Source organism: Athene cunicularia, assembly GCF_003259725.1.
Source record: "Athene cunicularia isolate RWA chromosome 2 unlocalized genomic scaffold, athCun1 chr2_part1, whole genome shotgun sequence".
Taxonomy (NCBI): Eukaryota; Metazoa; Chordata; class Aves; order Strigiformes; family Strigidae; genus Athene; species Athene cunicularia.
This window is the reverse complement of record NW_020799095.1, coordinates 4302833-4326859: the sequence shown is the minus strand read 5'-3', so window position 1 is coordinate 4326859 and position 24027 is coordinate 4302833. Positions and strand designations below refer to the sequence as shown.

The following is a 24027-nucleotide window of genomic DNA, read 5'->3' as shown; positions in this document are numbered from 1 at the left end:
CAGAGATAATGCACTGTGGGGTTAAAAAAAAAAAAAAAGAAAACATGAAGGAAATCAGCACTTTATTTTATAAAGCAAATTCACAGCCATACCCTAACGTACCAGGAACATTGCTGAGCCACATCGTATGGACTGAAATCAACATACACAGGCTTTAAGGAAGGAGTGGTGGGTTGTGGAGGGTGGCAACTGGCTTTTGGTAATTAAACACTGTGACTGCTTGGGCCTCACAAACTAAACCCAGGCATGCTGGAGCAGCAGCATCCCTGTTGCAGGGCAAGTATTCAGCATTCCTCATTTATTTTTCCAAGACTTTTGCTCCTATTGATTTGTCATTGTCACAGCTTCTACTGAAGAGAAAGTGGTGATGCTTTTTAACATGACAAATGGGTATTTTATGTAATGCAAGTACAATGGGAGATGAAGAGGGTGGACATATTTAGGTTTTCTCTGTTCATTTTCTAATTTAATGTTTCCCCTGCTTTGCTGAACTGTGCATTATATTGAACTTTATAAAGAGAGACTCTCTCTTTAATGTATGTAACAACTTTAAGTGCACCTTTTATTGGTGGAGCTGGAAGTTTTCTTCTCTGCTGTCTTGATGTGTCTATTGTATGCATCTGTAAACAACATACACGCATTACTCGACTCTGTTACAGAAAAAGAGGCAAGATTTCCCCAATGTATTTTTGAATACTACATAATGTTCTGGCACCTGGTTTGTTTGCTTTTGATCCCGTTTCCTTGTCAGGCGAACACATGGAGCCACGTTCAAGCCTGCAACAGTGAGAGCTGATATTCTGCTCTCAATATCTGAAATCTTCAAAGAAAATAAAGAGAGAGACAGACAGATGGGGAGGGGGAAAAAGAAGTTTAAAAATTACTGTGGATGCCACTACTAAAATATATCCCTCCCCCAGTCAAATCCTCTTTAATCAAAAAATATAATCAGATGGTTAACTTTGGCAATTCTGACACTTTCCTATATTCTTTAGTCCTGATGTTAAATGGGGTTTAATCTGTTATTAAAGACAGAGTCAAAGATCAATCTAACCTACCTTGTGAATCCAAACAAAGGCATTTTACTCCCTTTGAGGAAAAAAAGAAAGGAGGGGAGAAAACCTGCATCTGCCATCTCCCAGTTACCTTTAGCTGCATAATCCCAAATTCCTTCAAGCTGTGTTTTCCAAAGGCTACATTCAAAGAATGACCTTGTGGGACATATTTCCTAATTCAAAATTAATTTCATGCACATGCAAAGTACATCCTCCATCCCAAAATCTAAAAATTTGATCTTAAATATTTATAATTTGTGTATATGTATGTTAAACACAAACATGCATAAATGCAGGTACACACTACATAAAAACACTCAATGGAAAACAAATTGCTAGGAAAAAGTCCAAGAAAGCAAAGATCTGGGGGCAAAGTAGGCTGATGTTGAGACTAGTGGAAAAAAATGTTTCCAGAAAGGGAAAGAAGTGTCAGAGAAGTCAGACATATAACCCGACTCCTGATTCACAGTGACACCTGAAGCTGTTCACTCTGCAGAAGACCTTCCGTTGGCCTCTTTGTCAACCTCCTTGCATAGCTTAGACCTCTCTCCTTTTCACCTCTCAGCCCCATTAACATATTTACTGTAAAATAATAACTGAAGCCAACAAAACGTCACTGCCAGTTTGCCATCTAGTGCAGCAATGCACTTCTGACATCAGACAGATGTCAGGCTCTCAGATCTTTGCTCAGTCCAAAATTGACCATGCTCCCACCAAGTAAAATAACCAGGTACTTCCCATTAAAGCCTGTCACAGGCAAGTCAGAGTGCCTCGCTTGGTACAGACTGGTCAGTGAAATCATTGTCGCTCAGTTGCTAGCAGTGTGAGCCCCTTGAAATCCGGCAGCATTACCTCCTTCAGTTTGCAGCACCAGATCACAATCTGTTCTTCAGAGCCCCAGACTTTCTGGAGCCTGCTAGAAAGATGCTAGATTGCCACCCACAAGAGCAATTGCCTTTTGGCTGGGATGTGTGCTGCTTAGGGCTAAATACCAAGGCAGGTTTGCAAGTGCTAGGCTCTGTGCCTGCCTCAGTGGTTGGCTGCCGTTGGCTTTTTCTGGTAGAACAGTACCGACACTGGCTTCTTTTGGGAAGCGCTTTACAATCTGCTGATCGGATAAACTGCCTAAGACTGTGCCTGCAGTCTGCCCACAGCCATGCATGTGACACAGAGCACATCATGGGAGCGGCCTGGTAGCATGAGACAGGTTCTGTTTTAGTATTGCAGTAACAGGCTGTTGCACTCCCATGTCCAAAAACAAGCTGGGGGAAGAAATAAACAAATACACTACATCTGTCTGGGCTGAGTTACGCATCTCAGTTATGCTTTGCTCAGCTCCTGTGATGCAGTCAGTATCCTTGGATCATCAGTCCACTGTGGTACAGAAGAATATTGGAAGTAAGTGTGTGCGGACAGCAGGTAAGCGCTAGGCAAGGCAGTGTGAAACCTGCAGATACAGAGGAGCTGCTGTCCTCACCTGAAGCTCTGCATGATGAACCTGTGCAGCTGCTGTGGCCACCTGATCCTCCAGATCGGCCAGCTCAGATTCTGCAGTAACGCTGTTGATCTTGCGTGCGGCATCTTCCAGGTTGGTGAGCTGCCCCTCCAGCCCGTACACTGTGCTGGCTGTCAGGTACACCTGCAGGGCCAAGGCAGGGAGAGGTGTCAGCGATTTCTGTTTTGTGAGCACGGAGGTTAAGCAGACTGCATCTTCCACGATACCTTTGAGCTTCCCTCTTTGCTAACCCAATACAGGGAGACTTACCTAGCAGAGGGAAGTCATGGGGGAATAATCTGAAAATACATATCCACAAAGAGAAAGGAGGCATGGCTGCACTCCAAATTTCATAGGTGCTACAATGGTATTCCAGACAGATTTGTTCCCGATTCACCAGAAAAAAAAGCTGAAAAGTTTGCTTTTTTATTTTTGATATTCAGTTGCATAACAAAACCCCCAGGTCTACAAGGGGAAGTCAACACCTTATATAAAGCTGTGTTTATTGAAACACACCTAATGCCTTCTGGCAATCAAAACTCTGCAAGAATAACTGTTTAGCAGCATATGGTTACTAACTTCTTACAGAGTAAGTGTGCTTACATGTACAACACAGTTTTCCAGCCAATCCTGCTCTCACCCAAATATTACAGCAGCAAAAACCTTCCTGCCTCCTGGCCCTTTGGAGTGAATCTGTGGAGAAGGGCCAATAGACTTATCCGGGCCACATAAAACAGAAAAACAGACTTTATCATTTAGAGATCTTCTCTAAAAACAAACGGCTTCTAATATTTTGACCCCCCTACAATAGCTCTGATAACTGCAGGTAAAGGTTTCATTTCCCATTCCGGCCCTTGAAGCAATAATTCATGATACACTGTGTTTTATGTGTTTCTTTTATTACACAAAGAAGTCTAAGGTACATGGCCAGATGGAGGTCTCTGGTTTATAGAAAGAGTGTTTTTTCAAGCATTAGATTTTTACATCTGTGCTTAAAATTGTGTAGACCCATATGAAAATACTACACCTTCTGCCTATTTACTAGACAGCCAAGAGACTGTGTCCATGAGGCTGGTAACAGCACAGTGGAAGTGAAATACATACTCTGATTTTCCCCACTGGCAGCCTCACTCACTCTAATAGTAGTAAAGGCTGGTGCTACAAAACTAACATGAACTAAACATGTTCTGTGGCTGTCTTCATGGTTCAAGGGGCAAGCAGACAGGATCTGAATCAGATCCTTGAGTGGATACCTTCATTTCATACATGTTTGTTCCTCAAGTCATTATATCTGCCCACAATTCCTGGATCACGCAGCCCTTTGATATAACAGGTATTCAAATAATTTCTGGCTACGCTGTGACTTTATGGATCAAAAATGGAGAATGATGATTAAGATTTAAATGAGTGATTAGTTTTTTATTTTTATTTTTGTTTCTTAATTGCATGCAATAGTTATTTTTTTCCTTTGTATCAGTTGTTTCAAGGCATAAATGTAGATATATTTTTTTCATGTATGTGACACTGCTAAGAAACAAATTCAATACATCTTGTATGAACTGCATCTTGTAAGACAACAGTCTAACTGCAGGCATGAAATATTTGAAAAATGTACCCAGAACAAATAAGTGATCTGATTTAACATCTTTGCTGAGTACTTGGAGACACAGGTAGGCCAATGCTTCTGCTTTTGTGGGTTTTAATTATTCTTTCCATTCATTTAAATGATACATTTTTGTGGTGTGACATACCACAGCCACCTCAGATTAAAAGGCAATTTAAAAAATTTTCCTATCACATCTAAAAGCTCAGAGAAAGAAGAAAAAGGAACATAATTAATGGAAACATCTTTACGAAGTTAAAGAAAAGATGCATTTAAATGCTGTGCCAAAATTCTCTCACAGTAAGTTGTACTTTTCAAGAGGGGAAAAAAATATCTAAAGAAAATAGGACTGATAGAAAAATGTGGGAAGGTAATTTTTTTTTTTTAACTCAGTCAGCCCCTACATTTGTTAAATTTTTATTTCACTGAACCTTTTCCAGCTAGATCTAATTAAAAAAAATTTCTAAAGAATGTTCTTTACCTGAATAATCATTGCACTTCCAAACAGCAATGGTGTACTTGCAGGTCTCCACGAAATTATGCCCTTATGTATACATTCACATTAAGATTGTGAAGACTTATTTTATCATCATTTAGGTATGTACAGTTTCCACTAAAACCCACCCAACCTTGTGCTGGTACTGGTGGCACTACATGCTTCACACTGATGCGTGTACGGTCCCTGAAACACTAGAGATAGCAACAAAGAACGAAGTGTCTGTGTACACCCAGATCCTCTTCCAAAATTTGCTGCAAAGAGGATATGCTGCATGCAGATATGCCCCCAGCTGCACATGGAAAAGTTATGGATCCCTGAATTTCTAATGGCTCCTTAACTCTACTACACAGAGTGGTGGTGAAATCTTTAACCATGAAATTTTGTCATCTACTTCATATGTTGTCTGGGGCAGAAAGACGTAGTGTGAGGACACAGCAAGGCCGAGCTGGATACCTTATGAATCATGCAGAGAACTGAGAAGAAGCTAAACCAGGGATATGCTGCAAAGAGGGCAATGCCACAGCAAGCAATGCTCTGCCTCAGTGCCCAGTATCTTCTCAGTAAGAAATGCTTGTCCTGAAGGAATGACTAGGGGCCACAGCACCACAGATGCCAAAGCTCCACAAGGATGGGAGGGACTGTCAGAGTGTAGCTGGGGAAAAAAAATGCACCTCAGTTTACAACAGTTTTCCACAGAAAAAAATGTGGGAGCAACTCTCCCCAGATTGCTTTCTGTCCTCTTGTGGAACTTCTTAGTCCTTCTAAAGACACAGTCCAGCCTGAACTTGGAATTTCGTTCTGTATTCACTCTCCTGCCAGATGCATTCTGTGGTGTTTTGAGCTAGGACACTGTAGTATTCAATGGGGAGAAAATCTCCATCTACTTATCTACTTCTATTATTCTGAAAAAAAACCCTGAACTCAATTAGAATTTGTTGTGGGGATGCATCTGTTGTGTAAGAATGAAATGGATATCATGGTAGGTGGTGTGAGTAAGGCACTTTGCTTGCCACAAGCTCAAGTTATACCCTTCTTGTCCAGCATCTCCCGGACACATCCTCCTCTCCTGCCCTCCCAGTCTTACTCGGGAGGACTCCCAAGCCTATTTCGCTTGCTTGTTTTGCACTGCTCCAGAGAGGAGCCAGGAGCATGGCTGCTGTGTGGAAAGCCCTGTGGTGGGGCAGGTTCAGGTGGCTGCGCTGCCCCATGATGGAAGGCAGGAGATGCCACTAACCAGGACAGTGTGTGGGAGTGAGGAGGAGCAGGAGCACGTCAGCTGGCACAGCAGGATGCCTGTGAAGGCTGAGCATAGGTGAGAAGAAGTTTGGAGGTCAGGTTATGCCCAGGAGCTGGTTGGGGAGGAGAAGGTGCTCTGGGGTGAGTTGGAGGGCATTCTGTTGGTGTGGAAAAGGTTTTGGAGCAGATGAGGTTAGGAGGGGTAGGATCTAGTTTGGGAACCTCTGAGCTGAAGCAGGGCTGGGAAATTTGAGCTCAGAAAAGGTATGGTGAGAGGGACTAGGGCTTGTGGGACTGGTGGGAGGGTTCTGGAGTAGGACAGGCCCAGTGCCAGGACTGGCTGTTACTGCCATGGATTATCATCCACTCAGTCCCTATCCTGGGGCTGTTGTGGAAGTGCATCACTTTGGAGGAAACTGATTTTATCCCCAAGAAGAGGTTCTGTCTGAAAATTTTATGGGGCTAAAGAAAACCAGGACCTATTTTCTTGAATTGATCAGGATGTTGTAACAGGACAGCTCAGATTCCTACAAGATCTTTAAGAGCTCCTAAGGAAGGGAAAAGTCACTGAAATGTAATCAGTTAAATTTGGTAAAAAGAGAAAATCAAAAGTTACAAGTATACCATCTCCATTAAGTGGATGCATAAAAATTTCTAATGAGTAGTGATTTCCCTCTATGATTCAGCACTGCACTTTTTCCTGCAGATGACAGGTACTCATGAAAAAGGACGGATGACTCAGACATGACAAAAAAAAATTGTTTAATTTGGCTTCTCCAGCCTGCTTTTTTTTAACAGTGCATTAGGTAGCTCCATCTCCCTGGGTGCTCAGTGCAGTATGCTGGGGATGTGTGGGTGAAGGAAGAGCTCCTCAACTTCTCTGTGTGACTGGGGACATGCTTTCCCTACCTGTCCTTACAGTAATGAGGCTGTGCTGGGAGTTGGACATGTGTGGTTTCAGCCAGGCATAGTGTAGCCACATAGCCACAGAGGTTTGGAGGGTTCAAGTTAACTTTTGAGGTAGAGATTCTAAAATCAGTTGTAAACCTCAAAACATCCAACTCTGCCCCCTGCCCCACATATGTTAAAGTACACATTAAAAAATCCCCAAAACACACATGAGCACCCCTCTGAAATAGGATTTTTTGTTCTGTTTGTTTGTTTGTATAATAAACTAAAATTAATTTGGAACATCCACTGATGCTGCCTAAGTGCTTTCCCTTTCCAGTTGGCACACACACGCAGGTACACTCCCTCACATACATCACACTTACACATACTGATCCATGTTCTTACATTTTCTTCCAGTGTGGTGAGCTGCTCATCGAGTTTAATAGGGTCAGTCCCCAGTGGAAAGGTCCCTCTTCCTCTGTCCTGAATGTCAGCTGGGAAATCGCAGGGACTGGTGGATTCTGCTATCAGTTCTTCAGTGGCATTGATGACTTTCAGGACTTCTGTAGATATGTTGCAGAGAGAGACAGCAGAGTACTTCTGTTTTGTTACAAGAACAGACAGAGAAAACAACAGCATTAAATTAGCACAGAGGGGTAATACGTAAAAATCACCTTGCTAATAGCTGCAGCTTTAGCTGTGCTAAAACAACACACCTGGCTAACTTCTGTGAACAGACACAAGAACTGTGTAATTGAAATTGGAATCTACCTCTCTTTTCCTCCCTCCCTTTTTCACATATGCACACTGCTACAGCATGCAAAATAGCATACACATGCAATTCTACAACACAATTTCTACTGGAATCTTATCCCCAAGGAGCACACAAATGTCCAGCTTTAAAATCCAAGTGAGCTAAATAAGACTAGTGTTTAAAGCAGGTTTTAAAGCACAATCTTCCTTTTCGGGTACTGGCAAACACATGTGGAATCATCTGTCTCCATATCCACAGGAGCTATCGTATTGCAGCCTCAAGCACAGGAGAGCAATCTTCAGCAGCCCCATGAGGACAGCATTTTACAAAGATGTTTGCTATGAATTATGTGATAGCCCCAAAAAACAAAGGTTGAGCGATAAGCGTGTAAACACTTGTATCCTCATTTTTAAATATTTCAATTTACTTTTTTTTTTTTTTTAATATTTTTGAAACAAATTATATCAAATCCGAAGGTGAAACATGCAGTTTTATCCATGTTTTTTGTTTTTTTAACAACTGTAAGTTGTTTAAATCTGTAAAAAACTGTAAGCTGTTTAGGTCAGTGTACAAATTGGTGTTCTTCATTTGTAATTAACTATCCTGATTCTGATGATCCTCACAGAGCTTTAGGCTTCAGGACAACTCCTCTGCTGGCAATAAATTTTCACCTGATGTACCTTCAAGCATTAAGCTCAACATCCAAACTATAAGGACTGGAGATTGAGCCAAAGCCTGTTGAATCCAATACGAATACTGTCATTGAATTTATGTGCAATACCTTTAGTGGTGCTTTGCCTAAAAGAAAGTGTGGGAAGTTTAGACCTAAACTTCATTCATTCCTCAAACGTGCAAATAATTATGCATGCGAATTAGAGGAACAACCATCTGTAAATTTTCTCACAAAAATATCTGAGGATCAAAACCAAGGAAACAGACAGTCTTTGGATTCTATATAGTTAATTCTATAGTGCAGAGAAGTATAACTGATTAAAAATGTCTCTGTGTTATGTAAACATTGTATTAATCAATATGTTAGCTGGCATCTGAGGCAGGATATAGCAGAAATAATGTTCCTCGGCTTCACACAAACTTTGGTGAGTTTAACTGGAAAACCTCTTTTATTACCTCTTTGCTTTAATTAGCTGTTCATTTTTATGTTAGATAAGACTTTAACTGAAAAACTACTTTTTTAGCAGTGTGTGCTAAATTGTTGTGTATCAATACATTATGGCATCTTTAGCACTGTTACTTCTCTGAATTACAAGAAATAATTAGATACATGAGATTAAAGAGAAGGAGAACAAAGCAAATACAGTATGCTACAACACTCAGATCTTTAGCTTGTTAGCACAGCCAACAAAGCCCTGAACAAGGCAGGCCTAGGACTCTCTTACTGAGAACAAATACTTGAACCCCATAAACATCCTACTGTTTTTTCCATTTATTTTCACAAGTGCCAATTAGGTTAAAAACAGATCAATAATTTTATAGGACAGAAGAGGAAATCAATGTTACTTTGCTTTATCATTTGCTTTTACAAGTACCTAATTCTTATTCTATTCTACGAGTAGTGAACAAAAAAAGATAAAGGTCCGACACTACATTTTCATCATCATCTTCACTGATGTATGTTCTCCATTTCAAGAACTGTAGCCTCACTTTAGTGTTCATTATTTCTTAAATGTTTTCTTACCCTTTGTAGTTACTGATGGATTTCCAAAAAATATTAAATTAGAGAAAGGTGTTCTTATACCAGAACACGAGAAACCATATTGGCATTTCTTACAGACCAATTACTACAAATCAGGTTTGTTTTGTTATGTTTTCTGGTAAAGTATTCTGTGATAGGAGGCTTTATGGAATCAAGATTTTGAGTGAAATACACTACCTTCTCAATAGGAAATGGATAAGGGAAGAAAAGTTTAATGAAGGAGAGGAGAAGAGAGGAGAGGAGAGGAGGAGAGGAGAGGAGAGGGGAGGGGAGGAGAGGAGGAAATTTCAGTTGGAAAGGACCTACAATGATCATCTAGTCCAATTGCCTGAACAATTCAGGGCTGACCAAAGGTTAAAGCATGGTATTAAGGGCGTTGTTCAAAGGTCTCTTAAACACTGACAGGCTTAGGACATCAACTACCTCTCCAGGAAGCTTGTTCCAGTGTTTGACCTCACTCCTGGTGAAGAAATGCTTCCTAATGTCCAGTCTAAACTTCCCCTGGTTCAGAAATGTGACTTTTAGCTCTTTCCTGGAATTTTGAGGTAAGTTCTTGGTGTCAGATGCTGTTTGACTTTTACAACCAAGATCTGCTTCCCATTAAGTGTTGCACAAGACAGCTAGATGAATGTCCTTAAAGTGTGTGCATCACTGAATGTATCTCAATCCTAGCCTGCAGGTATCTAGACACAGCAGTCACAACATTAAAACTTTTCTTTAAGCTTGTGAAACATTTGCTTTTATAGTATAACAAGGATACAGCACTAGACTTTAAACACAGTTAAGAAATACATGGCAAGCAAAAGTGATTTTCTTTAGAGTATATCTTGTGAGTAACTCTTCCAAAACTTAAGAGCACAATTAACATTTCAATGTATTTAAATCCAAACTTCATGAAAGTTTTCTGCTAAAGGAATTTAGCAGAAGCTTTGCCTTGGGCTGTATTTTACAGAGAAGCAAGAAGAGATTACTATCTGCCTGAGTGAGACATAAAATCAAAATGGTGAGTTCAAGTGTTCTCAAATTGGAAAAAATGCATACTCAATTAATGGTTTTGCATATATTTTTACCTCTTTTTTGAGCTACTGTCAAAAGCTGTTAAATCAGCCTATGTTCCAATGGCCAGTTTGCAAATTTAGTGGGGTATGCTAGATAGAATTATTTAAACTGTGTAAGGAAAAAAACCACGAAAGTGTCCTGGAGTTTTAGTGCTTCACAACCCTCTCCCCTCCCCTCCCATGCACGTCAAACTTTGTATTTATGAGCTTCTGTAAAAATCACCTAAAATTCACAGACACACTCACACCAAGATTATCCTGGTAGGTGGACATTTCAAATTGCTATAAAGACCTCCTGCCTGTCTAATTTGTCTTGCCCTTGCAGGAAAGGTCATTATTAACATCTGTAAGTGATTGAAAGAGACAGCTATCATGCCATGATGAAGTCTCTCCCATCTGTCTTGTCAAGCAAGTCAAAGAAGTAATATGGATGTGATAGATGCAGAAAGCAATCTCTATTACAAATATCTAGCCCAGAAAAGCTAAGCGCAGCCATTCTTCTCGAAACACTGGGATGAATTCTGATTTCAACTGTGCTACCCTACTTCTGGATTAACACCACCCCTCCCAAATTAAATCAGTGAAGCTGATCGAAATTTGAATGTTTCTACTGGTTATGAGAATCTAATTTTTTACAGAATTTGAGATGAAGAATTTAATGGAATGAAGAAAACATGCATTTATCCTTTTTATGTTAATGATCACATTCACAAATATGTTAAAGACACAGTCAAAAGGGGATGCTCAATTTCCCCAAATTCTTTGTGTGAGAGTTTTAAAACCAATGAAATACTAAAAGTGTGTATACAAGCACATATACATATATGTGTGCACTGAATATAACAAACAGCATCTTGTAAAACTTCTTTACTGTCATTTCTGTGTGTGGCTGGGAAGACGGAAACAAATCCTGTTTTGCTCAAAATTATGTTTCAGTGGTCTAAGCTAGCTCTTGCTGACTGTTAGCTATTTCTCTTCCCTTCTGCTATCTCTTTCCTTGCTGATGCTGCCAATACTTCCTTTGTTGTTTTACTTAAGGATGCTACACTGGAAGGTGCTTTATAGAACAGTACTTGCATGCTTGCATGAAGGATGATGAGTAGTGGGAGGAAAGCAGGATGATAAAAATGAAGCAATGTAAGCGTCCAAACTGCTGACAGTAGGTGAGCATTAAGTCCTTGTATGCATCTCAGCGGCCTACGACATTTCCACACCAAGTCTCCTTTCCATGAACATTATTGCTTTTATTTTTAATGCTTTTAAAGTAGTTCTTTATCACTTGCACTTATTTTTTTCTCCATGTTGTACTTGGTCATTAAACATTCTATCTTTTTTGCTACTATGATGTTATGCCATCGTTAGGCTCTATTAAACTGGCATGGGAGGCAGTGACTTGCAATTCAGTAGAGAACTGTTGGGATTCTAGAGGACTTTCTGCGAGACAACGGCCATGTGAGCAATCCTCCATGAGAACAAGACTGATAAGAGCCTCAGCATGAGCAAGAATGCCATAAGGACGTAACCCTGAATGGGGGAGGAGAAACTCGACAAGAGAAACAACCCCCGGAAGGGTTTGGGATGGAAGAGGAAGTTACACAAGGCAGGAAGCCTGGCAAGGCTGATGTGGCACTTTTGATCCAATCCTAAGAAGGTTTAAAGCGCAGGCTAACTGTCCAATCTTGAGGACTTGTACTGCATGTTATTCACGTGTGTGAGAGAACAGTATAAATGGGCTTTCTTAGATATAATAAACGGGCATTGCTTGATTACATTGGTCGTGTGCGTGCTCAGCTCTCCCATATCTGGCGCCTGAACAGGGACCCTCAAGATTGGCACAAGTCTTCACCTGGAATGAGGACTCATCAGAGTGCAATCTAGGGTAGGAGAAAGCCCGTCGAAACAGAACCAGACACTGCCCCCGGTGTCTGAAGGTGAGAAACAGCACACTGTAACTTTAAGATTTGTGGAGAAGCAGCGGCTGGGGAGGAATGGGGTCCATGCTTTCAAAAGACGAGCGAGCAGTGGTAAAACTCCTCCAATATATTCTCTCAATGAGAGGGATAAAATACAATAAGTCCACTCTGGAAGGCTTATTAAGATGGAACCGAGAAAAGGGACTTATACTGAGTGTAGGGCTCGCGTTTGAGATATCTACCTGGGAATTTATAGGGAAACAACTTTGGAATTCAATTAGTGATGGGGGAAGGTCAACGAAAGAAGTGAACAGCTATCCCATACTCTGGAATCTGATCCAAGAGACATTACAAGAGCTGAGTAGCAAGCGTGCAGCTGTTGCTTCTGCCTTTGCAGCTATCGGAGTGGCTTCTAACTTGACAACCCGCCTCTGATGCCTGCGGCCCTAGCAGCTCCCTCGTGTTAGGTCAGAAAAAAAACCCATTTGCTTCATCGATTGCGCCACTGGGACTGCGGTGGGCAGCGGGGGCTAAACCGAAAGCTGCGTGGTCAGGGGCTGAGAACACCGGAAGGGCACCTGATGCCATCAGGAAGGAGAATGAGGAGGCATCGGAAGCGTCCGCGGGGTCCAACAGTGGGCAGAGCGCAGAGTCTAACAGTGGGTGGAACACAGACAGGAACGCAAGCAGCAGCGACATATATCTGCCTTTGCCTTCCTCGCAGGGCAACACTACGGCAGAGCAGACCCCTGCCTCACAAGGGGGTGGCTTTCAAACACAGAAACCTTACTCCTGCAATTTGTAGACAGGCTTGAAATATTGGCTGCAACACTGGAAGAAAAGATGGAGCAAAAATCACATATCTTTTCATCGGGTACGCAACAGCAACCATCTGCTCCTGATCCACCACTTGAGTATTCAGTTCCAGTACTGCTACCAATCTGCTCCTGTCATCATCATAGGCAGGGGCTGTGCCTTCATCATCTCACCCTACAACACCACATCTTTTCTCTTCACAGATGTGGAGTGCCTCAGTGGCCACACACCGATGGAAAGGGGTTATTAGAGACGTTATTGAGGAAGGGTCTATTATTCCTGAAAGTGTACAAGCATTTCCTGTCTCTATTAATAGTGCTACTAGTACTAATGAATGGGATCCCTTAGACTGGAAATTGCTTGAAAAGGCAAGAGCTTCAGTAATACAAAATGGTCTTCACCATCAATTAACAAAACAAATAATTATATTTTTTCGTCAGTACTGTTAATTCCAAAAGATATTGATCAAATGGCAGTAGTTGTATTAACTCCATCTCAAAATATGTTGTTTGAAAGTGCATGGACTAAATTAGCTAATGATGAGCAAGCTTGCCCATGACCACAAGGCGATCCACTTTATCTCGCTCAGACACAAATAAGGGGTGTATGGCAAGCTCAAGATCAGGGACAGGAGGTGGTTTCCTGTCCAATCACACCTCTGCCACAACAGGGAGTGCTGGAGTGGACGTGGAAACAGCAGTAGATGTTACAATACTAGATCAGAAGGTCCACTTAGTGGATAGTAACATGGAAGGACCGTTAGGATTTGGATTAAGTGCTTTTATAATAGGGAGATCATCAGCAATTCACCAAGGCATTCAAGTATTATTAGGAGTAATTGATGTGGATTATACTGGTGTTATAAAAATAATGGTTCAAACTTAACCCCACCTGTGTTTATTCCCAAAGGCAGCAGAATTGCTCAGCTTGTGCCGTTTAAAGCCTGTGTTCCGAATGTAGGGGAAGGTAATTGAGGGACTGGTGGATTTGGATCAACCGGACAACCGCAAGTATATCTGTCTCTTGATATAAACCGAGGAAAACCAGAATGTGAAATGGTTATCCAATCCCCTGACCAGGCTTCGAAAAAATTAAAAATGTTAGTAGATACAGAGGCTGACATTACAATTATAACAGCCCAACAACGGCCTGCCTCATGGCCTACCATTGAGGCGGCCACAGGAGTGTTTGGCATTGGGGGGTCCCAAGCCACCAGAATTAGCAAAGATCCTATTGTAATTAAATTTATTGATGAGGCTCAGGTCACCATAAAACCTTACATGATGCATGTTCCTATCACATTACTTGGACGAGATGTCCTAAGTCAAGTAAAAACAACATTGGTCACACAACCTTTTCAGTGATGGCCATTGATGAGCAGCCTATCCTCAAACTTACGTAGAAAAACAGAAACACCTGTGTGGATAGATCAATGGCCATTGAAACAAGAGAGGCTGCAAATTATCCATCAGTTGGTTTAAGAACAATTGCAAGCAGGACATATCACCCCATCACAGAGTGCTGGGAATACTCCAATTGTTGTTGTTCCTAAAAAGAACAACAAATGGCGATTGTTACATGATTTAAGTGCGGTCAATGGTGATGGAATCTAGGGGATCTTTGCAGTCAGGATTACCATCTCCTTCCATGATACCGGTGTCTTGGTCAGTATTAATCACTGATCTAAAGGATTGTTTTTTCACCATTCTGCTTCATGAGGATGATGGGCAAAAGTTTGCATTCTCTGTCCCATCTATAAATAAGGCTGAGCCAGGAAAATGGTACCATTGGATAGTGTTACCTCAAGGAATGAAAAATTCTCTTGCCTGGGCATTAGAACCAGTCAGAAAAAGGTTTCCTCAACTATTTACCATTACATGGATGATATATCAATAGCTGGGAACACATGCAATCAGAAGCTATATTAGGTCATTTGCAAAAGGAACTGTCCAAGAGGTTTAAAAATAGCCCCTGAAAAGGTACAGTCTACCTCCCCTTGGAAGTATTTAGGGTGCACAATAACTGATGCCACTATTTGCCCATTGAATGATGCACAAAACCTAATTGGAGACATCCAACGGGTTAGAAAGCTATGTGGTATTACCCATGATGATCTAAAGCCATTAATGCCATTGTTGAACACTACTGTTCAAGCTGATAGCAAAAGAACCTTGATACAGGAACATAAAACTGCTTTGCAAAAAATTACAGATAAAATAGAATCGTGTCATGCACCACAAATACAATTGGAACTCCCAGTGCAATCGATGATTATCAATAGCGGAGGACAGAGTTATTGAAATTACAGGTACTGATCCTCAAACTATTATTGTCCCATTAATACAAGAATATTTAGACTGGCTGCTCAGACATTCTGAGGCATTACAAGTTGCTCTTGAAGATTATATTGGTCAGCTGTCTAATGTTTACCCAGCACATCGATTACCACCATTGTTAATGAACCAAGTAATTGAAAATTTTCCAATACAGTCAGAAATACCAGTTCAAGGGTTAACAGTTTTTACAGATGCAGGGAAAAAAATCGAAGTAAGCTGCGTACACCTGGTTAGAAGGAAATGAATGGAAATATCACCTCATTCAAGGCCAAAGATTCCTTACAGACGCTAGAACTCCAAGCAGTTTTGTGGGCATTTTTGTCCTGGCCAGATTTAGGATTAAATGTAGTGTCTGGTTCACTCTATGTAGTAGGAGTAGTAAAAACTATTGAATGAGGACAAGTAAAAAAAGTAAAAAATGAACGCTTAGGAAGACTGTTGCAACAACTAGTTCAGACTCTTGATCAGAGAAGCGTAGTCTACTTTATTACTTACATCAGAAGTCATCAATCAAAGGAGGGATTAGGATATGGAAATGAATTAGCTGATCAATTAGTTGCTCCAGACTGGTCTGGACCTTCTCCAAATTTGTTTGCACAAGCTAGAGAATCTCACCATTTTTTGCATCAGTCAGCAAAAATGTTGCATAAACAATTTAAAATTCCTTTGGCAGATGCGAAGGGCATTGTTGCCTCTTGCCTGTCCTGTCAAAAAATAGGGTTTGGCCTGGTTACAGGAGTTAACCCACCGGGCCTATCCCCTCTACAATTGTGGCAAATGGATGTTACTCACATAGCAGAATTTGGTAGGCTAAAATATATGCACGTTGTTATTGATACCTTCTCCATGGCCATTTGGGCTACAGCCCAAGCTGGAGAGACAGCTAAACATTGAAAAACATTTATATAGTTCTTTTGCTGTACTTGGAGTGCCAAGAAAGATTAAAACAGACAATGCTCCAGCATATATTTCTGGGTGCTTCCAACCCTTCTGTCTCTTATGGTGCATCGAACACTGTACAGGGATTCCACACTCTCCTACTGGACAAGCAATCATCAAACGGGCTCATCAAACTCTGAAGCAAATGTTTCAAAAACAAAAAGAGGAAATGTCAGGTATGATGCCGGCTGAACGATCAAGAGAAGTTTTATATGTTTTAAATTTCTTGAGGCTTACAGGAGAACATCAAGAGCCACCAATGATGATTCACAGTTTAGCAATAAAAGGTGATGCTGAGCGATCTATGGGTATACAGCAACCATTAGTTATGTTCAAAAATTTAAATACTGAGCAATGGGAAGTACAATTAACCAGCAAAGGATATATGTGTTTGCTTACAGATCATGGCTTGCAGTGGGTTCCATCTCGCTGGGTGCAGCCTTGGAAAGAAGGTTGAGCTCGCGATCCTAAGCCTTGCGATGGTTCTGACAGTGATTATTGCTCATCCAGTAGGAGTAGTGTCTCCCTGACCAAATATATGGGTAACGATAGCTAATGAGACAGGCCAAGAATCCTTTTGCCTTTCGATGGCTACTCCTTCAGACCCATTCCAAACATGTCTATTAGGAATTCCATACTTTAACCCACAAGAATTTACTGGGATGGTGTCAAACAACAGTTGGGCAGAGATGACTTTTTCACAGGTCAGTGCTGCTGCCCAAGCTACTCATCCCGGCACCAACACCACAGCCTTTTGGCAAGGTCAGCTCATTATGAGTCTTAACAAAACCATGATTGAACCACAAGAGTTAGACTTGCTAGGTTCTATGACACCCCTCTATGGCGCAGTATTGTTTTAAAGGGGATGAGAAAATAGCTGCCTTATTAATTAATTCTAATGTACCCCTGACTGTCGTCCAAACAGCGTCACCAAGCAACCCTTCATATACTGGGTACCAACCTGGCGATTACTGTCCCCCAATGTCTGTACTGTCGTACTGTCGGTACTCCAATGTCTGGGGCAGTAACACAGTAGGATTACATTTACCCAACCACACTTTCTTGATCTGTGGGGACAGAGCATGGCCTGGAATTCCTTCCAAACCAGTAGGGGTCCCATATTACTTAAGAAAGTTAACTATGTTTAAGCTGACCATGGTTGATCTTTTTAACAGAATGTTGTTTAATTATACAAAACGCAATCGGACTAAAGGACAGGTGTACCAGGCTAGGGCCTGGATGTAATGATCAAGTGCAATTTTGGGATAACCCTACAAACATTATTGCTTCCCTAGTGTCTCCAATAGGGACAAAAAGGCATTACAATTAATCACCCGTCTTGCATGCTGGACTGCTAAACAAATGAACTTGATGTCAAATATAACAGGTGATTTGACTACTGATGTCGAGAGTCTTAAACATGCTGTACTTCAAGATAGGGCTCCCATTGATTTTTTGCTTTTAGCACAAGGGCACAGATGTGAAGATTTTGAAGGAATGTGTTGTACAGATTTACTGGTCATTCAGTATCTATCCATGAGAATCTAAGAAGAATAAAAGATAACATGAAGAAATTAACTGTTGTAACATCACCCTTATCAGAATGGTATGCTTCATTAGGAATCACAGGATGGTTGAAGGAGTTGTTACAAGGGGGAATTGTCGTAATTATTGTAATTATCATGCTTGCTATTATTTTGCCATGCTTAGTTTCTTGTATTAGACAATCAATACAAAAAGGCCTGCAAGGAATTTGGATTGCTCAAAACCAAAAAGAGGGATATGTTGAGATTCTAGAGGACTTTCTGCGAGAGAATGGCCATGTGAGCAATCCTCTGTGAGAACAAGACTGATAAGAGCCTCAGCATGAGCAAGAATGCCATAAGGACGTAACCCTGACTGGGGGAGGAGAAACTTGACGAGACAAACAACCCCTGGAAGGGTTTGGGATGGAAGAGGAAGTTACCCAAGGCAGGAAGCCTGTCAAGGCTGATGTGGCACTTTTTATCCAATCATAAGAAGGTTTAAAGTGCAGGCTAAGTTAACTGTCCAGTCTTGAGGAGTTGTACTGCATGTTACTCACGTGTGCGGGAGAACAGTATAAAAGGGCTTTCTTAGTTGTAATAAACGGGCATTGCTTGATCACATTGGTCGTGTGCGTGCTCAGCTCTTCCGCAGAGAACAGTTGACATCAACAGTTAGATCAAGAAGTAGAGCAAGAAAAACTTTGCATTGCTAGCAGCCCTGGCAGTATTGACCACATCCTTGGTAACTTGTAGTGCAATCATTTTTAGCTTCAGTCTCAAGCTGTTCTATCACTCTCCAAGTCACGTGCCCATTTTGCAGTCGATATCCCTGATTTTATGTAGTAAATTGAGGGGGGCTGGGGAGAAGATGGGTTTTGCTTTGTCACTGGTCAATTCAAATTTTCAGAGTAACCTGATTGAATCCAAACTTGACAAAAACAAAACCAAACCCCCGAACTTGTCTCCCTCATCTCCCCACCCTGTAGGAGTTTATTGTAGAGCTTTGAGGAGGCCCTGAAAAGCCCACCAAAAGTCCTTCTTCACAGGCAAGAAAGATCTGAGACACTGACCAAGTCACAGGGTGGGAGGAACAGAGCTATCAATGCCCAACTGTCAATAACAGTTGTCAACTCTGACCTTCAAAAGATTTTTGGCCTAAAAATGAGCCCTACCCACTCATTACCACAAACACTGTGAAAGAAAGCTAAAACTTGCCTTGATATTTGATGGAAGACAAGTATACTATGATAAACTATGTATTAAGGAATTCCTCTTCTGTGCAAGTTTAAGACTTCTTGCCTTGACCTTAATATCAATATCTTATTTATGGGCACTCGTTTAGAAAAAGAAAACTAAATTATCTTACAGAGTGAGCTATTATTCTACTGACATTCTTCAAAGTATGACACAGAAAAGTATAGTCCCTGTTTTTGATTGTGCTAGGTAAATCTGAATATTAGATTTTTACTAACAAATTCAGTCCACTGTTCTAATGTAGCTACAGATGTCATTCCTAATAATCTGTAATGCCTTATTTCTAGAGACAAGTTGCCTATAATCATGATAAAGGAAGTTACTTTCCAAAAGGTGAAATATTATCGTCCAAGTTGGAAATGGAAATATTTGAATCTTAAAATCTGCAAGACAAACCATAATGGACACAGACTGATGACATTTCACAAATGGAAAAATAACTTCTCTATAAAATTATCCTTGATATTTTTACTAAAGAAAACCAAGATGATTAGAAGGTCATTAAAATTCATAGTACAAAATTTAACTCTGCGAGTAAGGAAAAAGAAAAAGTTGAGAGGAGGTGTGCTTTGCTGAATTAAGCATCAACTTTTGACACAAAAAAGTGATTCTTATTTTATGATTGAATATTACAGAATTAATTTGCTTACTACTTTATCTGACATATTAAAAATAGCATGTATTTTAAAATATAAGGTCAGCATATATTTGCTCAGGGCATAAAATGAAAATCTGTTTTAATATCTGATTCTCATAAACTGAATCTCAAACAGTACAGATGATTAAATGTCCTTCCACCTAGATGAATGATAAGCAATAGAAACCAGCACAAAAGTGAGAAAGGGCCTACTCACCCTGTACAATCTCTACAATGAATTAAGGATTTTGTTGAATTTTAAATTGGGAACACAGAAAGATTTTTGAAGACCACTATGGTCAGAAACTGCTAAAAATCTTTTTTCTGAAATAAAATTTTAATTTTTTTCCTTCTAAATTTCTTAATATAGGCAAGTACAAGAGAATAGGAAGATCATACAACTTATCTTCACCTTCTGTTCTTCTTTACTGATAAAACAAAATTCTCATCACAAAGCCAAATAAGAGAGCCAGTCTGCTCCACTTGTCTACTTCATGCCCATCGCCCCCATCATCACACAGGGCTAGTGGTGATTATAAAATATTATAAAATATTTTTCTGCTATGGTTATTGATTGTGGCTAAAAGGTATGATTTTACAGGCCTGAGATTTCAAGGAAAACATTCTGAGTTTGAGAATTTTGCTTGGGATATGTGGAAACCCTCAATATCACTTCATTGCATCTCTTACAACGTAAGAGATGTAAGAAGACACAGACAAAACAAAGCATTCTCACCTGCTGCAATACAGTGGATAAAACCTGCAGCTTTAAATGAAGATCAAAAGCCTTTTGTTTTTCCTAGATAGTGGGAAAGCAGTTAAATAAAAAGGCAGAAAAGTTATATTAACAGCTACAGAGGTTAACATTAATATAAATTCAGACTTACAGAGAACTCTAGGATGAACAGCAAGGATAAAGAAACTAGCAAATATAAAATACCATAAAATTTATATTTTACATTTATTACTAAAATATTGTTGTTAACCCAGGAAGATGTCATTGCATTACACTATTCAGTTTTATTAGCATAGGAGTAGCAATGTAATAAAGCTACTGTACTTACGCTATTACATTTTCTTGCTGAAACCATGGGGTTCTGGCTCCTTTAGGGACATTTACTTCATCATTTCTAAAAAGCTTTCAGGCACGTGAAGCTGGATGGAAGTTTCCTATTAGCCCCTGCCTGGACCATCACACCAACCAAAATACCCTGGAGTTCAGGAGATTGCAAGATAATGATCACAAAAACTACTACATCATCTTCTGTGAGGATGGTGCATGCACCAGCACAAATGATCAGCCACCAGGAAACGCAAATTCTCTCATTATTATAGCAGTCCTGTTGTAACATCGCCGCCATCCCTACTGGGATGCTTTAACAGGTTTGTGATACACAGGAGGGATTCACTGCCTTGTGAACACCCAATGCCATTCTCCAGCTCCATCAAAGCCATGAGCATATTTCTCTCCACTGATCAAGTCCCATGAGCCCTCCCTCGCCTGACCCCCCTTACTGATCCCTGGCCACCCTGCCCAGGCCAGCCCCAGGCATAGCCATCAGCATATACCACACCAGGGAGCTGGCTTTCTCTTCTGCTGTGGTAACATCCACCGATGTGCACAGCTACTGGCTATTCCTCTCACTAAGAGAGGCAGGCAGATTTTCTAACAAGTGTCAATCTCATTATACAGGTGGAAAAGTGCTAATTTACCTGGTGAAAAATGTAAGATGTACTCTCTCAAAACAAAGAATATAGGTCTATGGCACAAATACACATGAAGATGATGCCTGCAGTACCTAATTTTCCTCAAATAAAGCTTTATAAAACTATGAATAAAATGTTTCCAGAGAATGAAATCATAAATATTTTGTGGAAAAAATATTTATGCTGTTATTTATACTGCCAAGGAACTTGGGAGGTTTCACTTAGGGAACAGGATCCCACTGTGCTATTTAACAAACTTACTTACAGGCTGTCACTCAGAAAAGAGCTACTGTGTGCCTAGTCATGCAATAATGCCAACAGAAACCAGCAGGATTTAAATAAAATTACTAAGCCTTGGTCGTAAGATTCTCTGAGCAGAATTAAGTGCATAAAGGCATTAAAAGAAATTCCTCAAGCACAAGCACATTGTGTGAAGCTAGTGCAAAGAGGAAACTCAACTTTACTACTGATGTTTAACTCACTTGCTCATTTGCATATCTTAAGCAAGGAGGAACACCAAGTAGGAGGAGACAAAAAGAGAAACACATGCAAGGTTTTAACAACTTTCAGTTTTTATGCTATGCGGGGCAATTTACAAAAAGGGCAGGGGCTATTCTCTTTTTTAAACAGTATCTCCATAGTTTCTGATAAAGTGGTCACAGTGATAGACTGCATTAGGCACTACTGAAATTGCCTTCTAGAATGTAATTCTGGGGTATACTATGAAATATAGATCCGGCCTATTCATCTTCATGAAAGCATTTAAGGAGAAGGAGAGAGGATAGAGGAAAGAAAGAACTAAATACATCCCATTTATCATGCTTGTCACTCTCAAGATCAGTGTCATTAAAATACTTTCAAGGATTTAAATTTTGCTTTTTTCTTTAGGCATTTGGTTAGGCTTTGATGAGGCGAAACAAAAAACCCAGCCTCAAAGAAAATAGCAAGGCAGAAAGAACTGTTCAAATTACCATGCTAGTACAAGGTACAGCTGCACAATAGGATTTTTGGTTTGTTCACACCTGAAGTCTAGAGGGGCTGAAGGCTAACTCTACCCTGATCATAGAGGACTCCATGGCCTTTCATTGCACAACTAAGACAAGCAGGCTTTTCAGGTGTCTGCATATCCCCAAAAGACCATGAACTACTCAAGTAGCATAATAAGCACAAAATGTTATCTACAAAAATAACTGCCGTAGGATTATGTTTGCTTTAGAGAGCTGTGAATATCCACAACACTGTTTAGACAATCACAAACTTAGAAATGTTGACAATTATTGTGCTGAAGGTCTAACTGGATTTCGGTCTAAGGCATAAAATTAAATTGTGTGAATTAATACCTACCTAAATCCTCAAGTACGTCACATGAACTAAATAATTAACTCAAGGGTCAGCATTTTCAAGCTTGTATCTTAAAGGCAGACATACAACTCAAAAGCTCAGTTTGAAGTGAGAACTGAGAACCCATAAATGCCCAACTTCAGCTAACTTCCCACTTAAAACGTGCCAACTCTTGCCATTGCTTCAGATCTTAATATACTAAATACCCTTTTCAAAGCATCAGCTCAACATGTGATTATATGAGATTCTCAGCTTCCATTAAAAACAGAAGTCCATATTTTTAAAGGTGCAGACATGTGAAAGTCAGATTTTCATGAGCACCGGGTACTTAATTTCCAGGGATTCAATAAACAGTACATGTTTTTTGAAATCTTTTTCTATAGTCAGGTGTACTACAACTAGAAATTCCCCGTGATTGAAGGTTGTTAATGTATTCCAGAATAAGCTTGTGAGAACAGAAGACTAAAGGCTAATAATGACACGCAGTGTGGCTAAAATATAAGCAAGATGGCTCAAATACAGTATTTAATGTGTGGTTCAGGAGCTCAGAGAAGACTGTAGGCACCCGAGCTCTCATTTTAATGGCCCAGAATTAGTGCTTCTGTATGCCTAATTTGAAACTTGATGCCCCAGTCAGAAGTCTGGGTCTCTGGCTGAGAATGTTAAGTGCCAGTCTGAAAGATCTGCAATTCCCTACATGTGCATTCTCAAAAAATCAGGCTTCTTAAAGAGACAGCACATTGTGACATGTGGCTTTTAAAGCATCTAAAATTACTGGTTCCCTGAAAATATGTTTTCTATGCTTGTCTCCATTAAGACATGACATTTACTCATTAAAGGTTATTGCATGTTTTTTTAGTTTAGCTATGTCTTCATATTTTACCATAGACCCAACTGGTATTAGAAACTGTCATCTTCACTATTTCATTGTAAGATGTTGGTCAGCCACCTTTCCAAAGAGAAGGCACGTGTCAGAAGATTTTAAATTACCTTTAAGGATAACTGTCAAGAATAACAATGAAAGCAGCCTGCTTATTTCTCTACAGCTGGAGCAAGTCTTGCTATCAATTCTGCTGTAGTCATGACCATGAATAGTATTGGGATATTTTGGTTTCTTTATTATAGACAGAAAGAATATATACTGCGGCCATGAATGACTAAGACTTTTTTTTTCATCCCAAACCAATAAAGAATTAGGAACTCCTCCTTCATGCCAAGCTGAACATGGTATGTCTCTTATTTTTTTTTAGAAT

The 24027-nt window shown here is 40.2% G+C and overlaps 1 protein-coding gene across 7 annotated transcripts in view; it reads right to left on the bottom strand.

Annotated features, from left to right (window-relative positions):
- The window catches only part of MYRIP (myosin VIIA and Rab interacting protein), a 233627-nt gene that overhangs the window by 3807 nt on the left and 205793 nt on the right, over positions 1–24027 (bottom strand). For 4 of the 7 annotated variants that reach the window (XM_026842001.1, XM_026842002.1, XM_026842005.1 and 1 more), the window contains 5 exons: positions 20463–20525; positions 7185–7379; positions 2533–2694; positions 716–820; positions 560–620 (listed from right to left, as the gene is read on the bottom strand). In XM_026842001.1, the coding sequence (XP_026697802.1) occupies positions 560–620; positions 716–820; positions 2533–2694; positions 7185–7379; positions 20463–20525 (586 nt within the window). Of the gene's footprint in view, positions 1–559; positions 621–715; positions 821–2532; positions 2695–7184; positions 7380–20462; positions 20526–20982; positions 20991–24027 lie in introns of all 7 variants that reach the window. The other 3 variants (XM_026842007.1, XM_026842004.1, XM_026842003.1) reach the window with 3 other exon arrangements.